The sequence below is a fragment of the Solanum tuberosum genome, unplaced genomic scaffold (genome assembly GCF_000226075.1).
Source record: "Solanum tuberosum cultivar DM 1-3 516 R44 unplaced genomic scaffold, SolTub_3.0 scf00165, whole genome shotgun sequence".
Lineage (NCBI taxonomy): Eukaryota > Viridiplantae > Streptophyta > Magnoliopsida > Solanales > Solanaceae > Solanum > Solanum tuberosum.
In genome coordinates this window covers 953,809-964,812 of record NW_006239090.1, presented here as the reverse complement: position 1 = coordinate 964,812, position 11,004 = coordinate 953,809, and the positions used below count along the sequence as shown (strand labels likewise).

Sequence of the window (11,004 nt, the reverse complement as noted above, 5' to 3'; positions counted from 1 at the left end):
TCTGTTTTTTTCCTTTCTAAAGACTTCCAATTCATCACTATTGTAATCACTAGGAATAGGTTCATTCTGATCCTCATCCTCCTCATTTGATTCACAATCAGTTGCTACCTCTACTGGCACAGCAGGGTAAGGCTTGTTCAGGTCACAAATATTAGGAATAACAGCAGTAGCTTCACCCTCATCTACAGCAAATAATTGAAGAACACTAAACTGACTAGACATAGCAGATTGTAGAGTCCTAATGCTTGAATCATCCTCAAGCAAATAATATCTACCAGTTGGCTTTGTTACTAACAATTGTTTTACAGCCCTAAACCCACATTTCTCAATGAACTCTGAGCAAATGTCAATATATGACAGCAAATCCACATCATAACCATGCCAGGTTTCATTCAATTTTTTAATGTATACAACTTGAGGAGAAAGGACCCACTTGCCCCCATAGTTAAATACTAAATCCACTTTTTCGGTCATTCTTCAAATTTTTCACATGGCAGACAAAAAAAGGGAAAAGGAATTGTCAGCCATAAACAAAACAAGTTATAGGAAAACTAACATTATTTAATTTGAAGATAAAGGTAGTAAAGTTATAGGGACCACTAACACTATTTATTTCAACTTCACATAGAATGCAACACTAAAACAAACAAAAAAGTGCACAAATTGGGAACAATAAAGTCATACACATACCAGTCACACACATACCTAACTCGAGAAAACAATCTATAAAACATGTAAAAGCAATAAAAGGCCCTAACATCAGAAAACAATGTATAATGTCAACACTACACAAACTTCACAACACGTACAATAGACCAAATGCAATAAAAAATCGAATAAAACTAAACCCTAACTATTTACGAAATACATTTAATCGAACAATCATTACACAATATTTATGAAAATTATTAAGAGTAAGTCTTCAGTTCTTACTTTATCGGAGTAGCAAAACGATTTCTTCACTTTTTACTTGAACATCGCGGCAGATCCAAGAACTGATGAAGTTGGGGGGAAATGTTTAGGGTTTTGTTTAAAGAAATGGGTAATGGGTGTTTTATTTGGATGGGTTGGGTATTTTGAAGATGGGTCGGGTGGATCCGGGTGGATAGGGTGGTTTGGATCAAATAAATTAGGCTTTAATTAATTAAATTTCCAACCAATTACAACATGCCACGTAATAAATGAAATAATTAAATATATTTACTAAGTAGTCCGTTAGTCAAAAGGGCAAAATAGGTCCCTAGAGGTTAACCCCAAGGGTATTTTGAGGCCGAAAGGTAAACGAGGGGTATTTTTGTACCAATTCTGATACTATAAGGGTATTTTAGACCCTTCTCCCATTATTTTATTACATTTTAATTTAGTGTAGGGAAAATGATAATCCAACTTTGCACTTTGGAACTTTTCACTTTTAATAATATAATATACTAGTTTTTGGGCACGTGCTTTGCGTCTGTATCCCATATCATTGAGTAGATAAGTTTAAAAAATCATATTATTATTTTTAAGTTCTATGTTTGAATTATGAAAATATTTAATGCTGATCTTATTCGGTTAGGTCAATGAAGAAAATGTTCTTGTCCCATGAAAAGCCTCAAATACCTTTTTGTACTTTTTGGTTTGCCTCAATGCCTTTTTTTTAATTTCTATATTTGGCTCTAACAATAATAATCTTATTATTCATTGACATATACATTCATTATAGTAAGAAATAGATGATAAATTTATACAAAGTAATTGAGAAAAATGAACATACATCATATATCAACTATTTTCCTCTATTGATTATTTTAAAGGTGAGGGTTATACATATTTCTATTTTATAAGTCCATTAAAATTATATTTGTTTCGTATAAATTTAAAAATAATTTGCATATATAAGCGATAAACAAACTTAACAAAAACAAACAAACTTTATTTACTAAAGCTAATCGTTATTTGGCAATCAAGGCCAATAACAAAAAAGTTTACAACTCATAGCGACTCACAAAGTTTCATTTTAATTTTGCTAATAATTAAAGTATTAATTTACTTACAAATTCGATAAAAATAAATGTCAAAAAATGTTAAAGAAAAATTTTTAATTCGACGAGAGGGAGTTGCTCGGATGGTAAGCACCCCTCACTTCCAACCCAAAGGTTGCGAGTTCGAGTCACCAAGGGAGCAAAAAGGGGTGGGAGCTCCTAGGGATGATAAAAAAAAAAAAAAACTTCATTCGTAGTTACAATTGTACGAAACACCAACACTGCATATTTACTGCTGGAACTTCTGACATTGAGGAAGAGGTTGATGAATCTCAGAGTGAGGGAATAACTCTTACAAAATGGAGAGTCAGACAAATATTGCGACAAAGAAGACAAAGACCTCAACAAGACTACATGAATAATGACTACCATAAAATGATGATCGATGTTATTACAATGGAAAGCCTACCAAATTAGACAGAATTGTCCTGAACTCAAAAGAAGGAGCCATAGGAAGAATGGGGATCCAAAGAGTCTTGGAGAGTGGAGCAATGAAAACGCATTGGAAGAAGATCATGCCGAAACAACAAATATCTGCTTTATGGCAAGGGGAGAATCAAGCGAGGTAAGACAACATGATTGTCGTAATTGTAATTATTTACAAAATTCTCTAGATATGGTTATCAATGAATTGCAGAAGGTTACTAATGAATATAATAATTACGCCCGACACTCGTGTATTTAGGTATACACTCCGAAACAGGTACCCTTAAATCAATTGAACTAGATCGGTGTAAGTTTCACCTTCAAATCATTAACTATGTTTTGATTTAACTGCACGTGCGAGGGTTCGAACAGGCGATTTAACACATAAAAATTGATTCCCTGCATACAGAAAATACAATAGTATGAAACTACACTTACATTAAGTTACATTACATTAACTATTTTGAGTTGGCCGCAACTTTGACTCGCCCTCAGCTCTAGCTAGTCTCCAGCACATTAGGTTCCAATGTGAGCTATTCATTCTAGCTCGTGTTGGATTCTCTCGGTCGTGGCATGATGTCCTTAGTTTTCGGACACAAACTACTTTATTTATTTTGATGTCTTTTATACTCTTAGACTTAGTATTTGGGGTTTAGATGTCCTTGATGTGATGAGTTTCAGGTTTCGGAAAACGATATTTAATAGACTTTAGTGGATTTTGTATTTCTTACATTAATAAGATTTGAGCTTCCGCATTATGGTTAGTATTTCGTAAGTTGAACAATTAATATAAGTTAGGGTGTGATTTCGTTGCTTCCCCCACCTAGGAGGTTAAGTGAGGGTACCACTCATGACTCATTTTAGGTCGTGACAAACTTGATATCAGAGTCTTAGGTTCAACGATCTCATCACACGAGGACAAGTCTAGTAGTGTCTTGTAGAACAGTATGGGGACGCCTTTACTTTTCTTCGAGAGGCTATATGACTTTAGGAAAAATCCATTCTTTCCTTCTTTCGTGCAATTACTTGAATCAAATCGGTATCTAAATATCTCTAAAAACAGAATATAGCATTGAAAATATCTCTAAAAATACTATTCTACCTGTAGTTGTAGAGAGAAAAATGTATATATTCTGGACTCCATTAAAAGTGCCGATGAACACATGTTTAGCCTCTATCTCTAAAGATCTATTAATATGTTACAAAAATTTAATCATTCAAATATGTGTCTCATTGAAAAACTTGCCACACTTAATTAAGCTAGTCATTGATCTGCCAAAGTCAAACTACAATTTACAATTGCAAAATAAATTCACTCAAGATAACTAATCAATGCTCTGGGAAGTTCATAAGTTTATTTACTGTATTTATGACAACTTTTCACTTCAAAATTACAACCACTTCTTTGAATTCAAGTGAAATAAATTGGAGGAAAACAACATACACTTTTACAATTTTTTGTAACATTTAAAAATTTCCCACCAAAATATTTTGTTATAAAAAATATCTCTTCTCCTTCTTCAGGAAATTTGTTCAAATCAATTTTGCCTGCTGCAATATGCTTAATTTTTCCCTCATTAACTAACGAAATGCTTTATGAGTAACTTAAAAGGATTATGTAACTCCCCAAGTATAATAAATGTATTGTCTGGTTCCCAAAAGGATGAATTACAGCTTACTAGAAATTTTCAAGAAGTTTAAATGAGGATATAATAAGAAATTTTTTTTGTCCTTTCTTGATTTGTCAAAATGGACAAGTAAATAGGAACAGCTAAAAGAAGAAATATGAACAAGTAAATAGGGACAGATGGAGTATTAGATGAAAAACTATACATCAAAAAGGGTATATTGATAGCGTTATAATTACTTTATATTAATAATATATAAATCAAAGTAATATTATAAAAGAATATCAAAACAAGAGAAGTAAGCATATAGTAATGTCATACGACAAAGAAGATGAGTGTTATCAAGCCAAACTTGGAGGGAGTTCTTTGAAATTATCTCGTCTTAGTTTTATTAAACAAAATAAAGGAGAACATGGGCCATAACTTACAAAACATGGACTACAACTTACAATTATGACCATCTAATAGCAGCATCATATACTTTACATAAATATTAAATGAAATATCATTTCATGTCCGGTACTCGACCAGAAAAAGTTTACACGTCACTTAGGAGCCCTACCCACATTCCAAAGGCGCCACTTCAATTGACATGTATTATTTCTTTCCTTAAACATAAAAATAGTGGTACTATATTTATACTGAGGGGAAGTACTTGGAAAGGCCATAAGGGAGAGAATAGAACTCTTCACTTCTAGGATCTTTGTCAAAATGCTTGAACTTTGCCCACCAATGCCTTCCACTGTCTTTCTTGGTGTTGACATGTTTTCGAGCAAGAGTTAAGTCCAAGAACAATGCCACAATTCCTGCCACTGTGGCAGGAGACGTGAAGATTACTTGCATTATTTTGTTAAACTGCAATTAGTTTAAAGGCCAAAAATTATTGTCATTCAATTCAGTTACATATATATAAAACTTGTTGCATTGAATGTAAAATGAATATGACACATGTGGTGCTTACCCAGGCAGAGCCAGAGCGAACGGGACCATCACCAGTGGTTATCACATAACCATTGAAGTATTGTGGCACAGAAAGACCCAAGTAGATAGACAAACCTAATATAAATGTAGTCCTGAAGCTGTTGAGATTGCAAAATTGAAGTAATCCAAGACCAGCAGAAGCTGCATTAACCGATCAAACGTCAGAATATAAGGCAAAATAAACAGCATACACCTTGAATGAAACAAGTATATTCTCATTTTTATTGCACAAATTCTCTTGAAGATTTTAGTTTTTGATGTTGATTTTCCATGCTTAATATCTGAATGGTGATCGAGAATTAGATTACACAAAACCAAAAAAAACTAGCTGAGAGGTGTTTGCGCAGAAATTTCTTGAAGAACCATATATAGACTACACTAGAAATATTGAAAGCAATGACATACACATGAAGGCAAACATGACACAGTACAAAGCTCCAACAATTGGCAGAGGTATGGAAGCTAGAACAGCTCCAAATTTTCCTGTTCATGGACAAAAATGTTCAACAATTAGTCTCAAACTGAAATTCTGCAATTACACAGACGAGAAATGAGATATGGATTCACCAGTATAAACCGTAAAATACTTCTATTAACAAATTTTGCATCAAAGAGAATAACTTAAGACGAGGGATAAAGTGACCAAAAATACTGATAGATCACTGCAGATACCCTTATTTAATCGATGTAAAACTTTACCTCTAATGCTCTCCTGTATGCTTAAGTAGAGTTTTTAGGTTTGGTGTTTGGAGTTTGTGAGATAGAAGCATGGAGTAGTAGAATAAGTTGAGAAGACAAAAATATCTCTTACACTTACACACCTACTGTATTTTAAGTCGGCTTTTTGATGTGTTTGGCTTCGATTTACCACGACTAAGTTTTTCATTCAAATTTGGACTTAAATTTTTTTTTTTGTCGAAGAAAAGTAGTAATAGGATGAGTTGAGAAGAGAAGAAATATAGTTGTCTAAGAAAAAGAGGAGAAATGGCCCAAGAGATTTGCTTATCAATGTTCTTACTCTTAAATTACTGGACTATCTTACTTACCTAACACGGAAAAGAAAAGCATAAATATTGCAGACATTTGAATCACTCTTCTGCTTCCAACTCGAGTCATTGCCAAAAGACCTACATTTTCACTGCATAGATCACAAGAGAAAAATACTAGATGATGTAGTCAACTATCTAACTTTACTAGCATGAAATTCTCAGCGATGATTTACTTTATAGAGACTACAAAATGACTGGAACAATTAGTTTCATAATACTAGTAATCCTCTTTCCTGACCGAACTTTTGCTCTTGATTAGGACAGTAGTATGAAATTTAACACAAAGTAAATGTTCTACTTTAAGCGTTCCGTAGGAAAAAATGATGTTTGAAATTAGATGCTGTGGAGTAGATATATTACACTGACACTGTAGATCCACTTGCAGTTCCCCATAGACCACTCAGCAAAATGCCTAATCCCTGGATGTCACGAAAAGCAAATTGATGTGAGCAGAGAAATTTTACAATTGAAGAAAGATTAGTCGATGACAAGTGTAAATATCATCCAGCTGGTACATCTACGAACCAGCCAACCAGCACCACGGCTAATTACTGAACCCGGTGTATGTGTTACACTTCCATATCTTGCAGCTGCTATAAATGCTCCAGTAGACTGTCGAAATAACAACAATAGGAATACTTAATAGAAAATTCTATGGAAGCATGTTCTCCACAAATATGTCTCATCAAAGACTTCAGAGTTTAGTGCCTAACAAGGATAAATAACATCTTTAAAAAAAATCTGTTAGCTTTATGTATCTTATACATGGAAAAACTGTTTCTCGAAGGAAAAAATATATATTTTTCATTATAGTTTTTACTAGCAAGAGAGAAACCTGAACCAAGTTAGAACTGTATATAGACCTCGACAAGAGAAACCAAAGCTGCAGCCATCATTACAAAGACATCTCCAGCATCAACTTTCGGAGCACCCCATTGCCATGGATAAGGTACCTTTATCCTGTATTTCCGCAAGTCAGTGAAAGCAGAACCAAATCAAAGCAAATCACTTAAAACTCTATAGAGAAGAGTTCGATGAGGAAAGAAGTTAAACACAATATCAAATTGTAGTTGACCTAAAATCCTCGAAACGAAGCTTCTATCGTTACCAATGATCTTATACTTCAAATATCTACCACTTCAGGATATCATTTTGTTCATAATCAATACCATTAAAGGACAAGGATACGAATTAACTAAAACGCAAGGTTAATGTAGCATACCATGAAGCTCCACTGATGAGCCCAGACCGATCCACACGGCAACTGAATTGAGTCTGTGGAGGTCTATTGTTGTATGCACCTGTCACAGTGAGAATTGCTGCATATGCCCACACTATAGCAACTGATAATAGGACAGCAAATCGTTCAAAGATGGGACGCTTTAATTTCCACATGTGAGGAATGTACTGCACAGACATTTATTTCCCATATATTAGACTACTGGCATAACTATTAGAATTCATTCAAAGAAATTCATCTGTATGGAAACTCAATGCTGTTTATTAAAGAAATGGCTTACTTGAGACAACAATATTAGTATTATTAACCCTGGAAGACCAATTTCAACACATTCTGCCAGCTGAATCAACAGAAATGAAAAAGAGGTTAGTAAATCCAATGATGAAAAAGGAAAAACAGATAGATACTACTTCATGGAAATAAAATATGTTACAAATTGACTAGAGGCCTTCTACATGTGTACTATCGATGTATATAACCAATTATACTTAGTGAAAGGCATCAACGGCCTATCTAAAAGATAGAGATCAACAATCAGAAGTCTTACAAGCGGAAAACCATGCGTATATAGGCCAAGGCCTACAAGCAACACCGGTGGAGCTGCAGAGAGAGGGGATAGGACCCTACATTGTTAAACAACGCTGTAATAAGACTTTTTTTTTTCTTAACAATACAAACACGAATAGGATGGAAATGAAGGATAAATCCTGCAAAATGAACACCTTATGACAATTCTCCAGAGTCCGAGAAAGCCAATTAATATGGGAAGTATGGATGCAATCATCAGAGCTCCCTGCATTCCTCTCATCGAATGTATAAACCTCTGAAGAAAATGATCAAAACAAAGTCGGGATCAAACTCAAACATAAAAACAGGAAACTGATGCAACAAGATGGAATATGCCAACCTCGCGAGGGTCAAGATATGTATTGTATCTACTTGATAATGCAACAAAAGTAGCTGGAATTATGAATGTGAATGATCCACCTATCACCACAGGAAGCCGGGTTCCGAACAAAGACTGCAAAAGAGTATTCAGCCCAGCAACAAAGAGCAAAGTTTGAATTACTTGAGCTTTCTCCTCCTGAAAGACATAATTTTGAAACCATTATTGTAAGTACACTAGTCCTCCATGTGCCCGAACCTGTAAACCCAAATTGCTCTTCAAAATGATTGATAAAGTAAATACTTACATTGCCACCACCCATTTGAGGAACAACGATAGTCGGGATAATAACAGTAGTTCCCAGCATAACGATGTAGTGCTGAAAACCCAGAATAATGGCCTCCGCTGCATATTATTTGAAGAAGTGGACAGTCAACAGCTTGTATTCTGTCTTCCGATCACACGAAGAGGACAACATAAATTTTTTTGTATTGGCTTTCCACTTGTGATTTCAACGTACATTTAGGCATTTAAACAAAGAAAAACTTGAGGCTTAATTAGGTAACATGAGTATGAAAGTGATCAAATCAGAACATCTGATCCCTTTGATGATCAAAATGCATAACAATCCTAAGAATCATGAATTTGACTATATGCAGCAGCAGATCCATAATTTAGACACTACAGGCTCTTGAGAGAGTGTATTTTGAAATGTACATCTAACTCAATTTATTCTTGTTTTTTTGCACACATATACAGGGCTCGACTTTGAATCACTGGTCCTGCCAAACCCACAAGCTCGTGGTTGAATCCGCCACAGGCTATATGATCCAATCTGTTCAATTCAAATCTGTTTCATTTCATTACTAGATATTTTGTCTATCACTTCACATAAATTTGATTGGGTAACCCGAACTCAAGGAACACCATAACACTTAAAAGGATCCAAACAACACACATGCTCTTCAGGCAATGAAAATGGAAACAGAGAGTCGCGTTTTCACAAGACTAGAGGATTGAAAGTAATAAAAACCAATAAAATGCAGGACCCTGGAAGCTTTACTAGCTCAAATGAGGAAAGCTAGTGAACAAAATTATGAAATAAAAAGCAAGAAAATTAACATGTATGTATAGGTTCAACTAATCAATCAACTTTTCAGTCTTAAACTAGTTGAGATCAAGAAAGTAATGTGTAACACAAATTACGTACGCCACGAAGGGTTGCTGTTAACACAATAATCAACTCCTGGCAATTGGTCCTTCACTGGATGTGGCACCAATTCATCAGCTTTCACCTGTGGCGCCATCGCTTTTGTTTTATCTCTAAGTTAACTCTAACAACACTAGTTCAAACATGCTAAATTTATATCAGATTAGCATGGACTACGTAATCAAGGGCTATTCTTATCTTTAGCTCAAATTATTATATATATAAACAGAAAGGACTGAGAAATTTCAAAGTAGGTAATCATCTACTACATTCGTACTCATTATGAAACATGAAAAAGGAGTTAGTGGTTCAGAACCATGTGTGTATTTAAAATTTCTTTTATGTTTACATAATTTGAGTGAAAAACAATGAATTTAGTTGAACCAGCAATATTCAGATTTGACCACAAAATTAAATTCAAATGAGGAAGAAGAAAATTGACAAGTTGAACAATTATAGAGTAAGATATGATTAGGCAGTGATGTTGAGAGTTAAGCTAGTTAACAAACTTTTAAAATTTTATATGTTTACTCTTTAAAAAGTTTGGTGATTTGAACAAATATCATACTTTTGTGCTAGTGTGTTTAAGTTTTGAAACCATTTTAAATTTGTTAAAAAAAATAGTTTGTGGGTCAAATTTTGGTCACAATTGCATGCGGATCACAAGGAATAGAGACGAGCCAAGATTTTTAGTTTATGAGTTCCTGATCATAATTTTTTTTGTTTATCGGTTTTTGAATAGATTACTTATATATATATTAATTATTTTTTGGAAAAATTGTGCCTTCATACAATTGGGAATGGACCTTAAAACACATGATCAAATAAGACATTACCCGATCCAAGCTGATACATTTACGAAGAATGGTTCGATTCTTTAGTGTAAAATTTTGCGAGGTACTTTTACATAAAAGCTATTTTCATTGCAGTGTACGGTGCTAGCTAGTAGTCACTTCACATGGTAATACCTATTTTTCTCGTGAAAGAACAAAAAAATGTTACTATAGTAAGTATTCCATTTACATTACAGTATTGGATTGAAGTTTAATATCTTAAATTTATTGGGTATTGAACTTCCAATTATAGATTATGGGTAATGAGTAGAAGCACGCAATAAGCTTGTCGGAAAATTTGTCAAATTGTTTAACTTGGCACTGTTGAATGTATTTGTTTCAGGTCAAACATTTTGATAATTTTGTCCTCATTTTTATTTTTATTTTTGGTTTCCATCCGGTGTCCAAAGCCCACATTGGAGCTCCGATTAAATTCGGATCGCACTCTGCAGTGCCCATTCAGGGGTGGCACTCCCAACAAGATTTTCTCCATACCCAGGGCTCGAACTCAAGACCTCTGGTTAAGGGTGAAACACTCCCACCAGTGCATCACAATCCATGTTGGTGTCCTCATTTTATTTCTCATTTGCTTTTGAAAAAAAAAACATTTTAGAAATATCAAACTGAAATTGAAAAAATCAAATAGAATAGAATTAATTTGATTCAGTGTTCGTTATATATGTATTTTTCCAAAATCAAAGAATCGAATGTCCATCCCTAAATGGAT

General features: G+C 34.1%; 1 protein-coding gene across 1 annotated transcript; it reads right to left on the bottom strand.

Moving 5' to 3' along the window:
• Positions 1–4,532: 4,532 nt before the first annotated feature.
• LOC102586301 (nucleobase-ascorbate transporter 4-like) lies at positions 4,533–9,702 on the bottom strand. Its single transcript, XM_006353911.2, has 14 exons — positions 9,445–9,702; positions 8,542–8,639; positions 8,256–8,432; positions 8,071–8,171; positions 7,896–7,971; positions 7,629–7,688; positions 7,331–7,515; positions 6,972–7,068; positions 6,634–6,720; positions 6,469–6,527; positions 6,106–6,197; positions 5,465–5,542; positions 5,040–5,200; positions 4,533–4,933 (listed from the first exon to the last, which is right to left on the bottom strand). Exons 1-14 carry the CDS (start codon positions 9,539–9,541, stop codon positions 4,715–4,717), a joined length of 1,587 nt encoding a protein of 528 aa, XP_006353973.1. The 5' UTR covers positions 9,542–9,702; the 3' UTR covers positions 4,533–4,714.
• Between the last annotated feature and the right edge of the window lie 1,302 nt (positions 9,703–11,004).

Bases quoted from the DNA above. Each gene is read 5' to 3' on its own strand.
- LOC102586301 (XM_006353911.2), bottom strand. From the start codon at position 9,541: ATGGCGCCACAGGTGAAAGCTGATGAATTGGTGCCACATCCAGTGAAG. The intron at 8,172-8,255 runs GTTGGCATATTC...CATTTTCTTCAG, and splicing joins CATATCTTGACCCTCGCGAG to AGGTTTATACATTCGATGAG. The intron at 7,689-7,895 runs GTAAGACTTCTG...CTGTTGATTCAG, and splicing joins ATACGCATGGTTTTCCGCTT to CTGGCAGAATGTGTTGAAAT.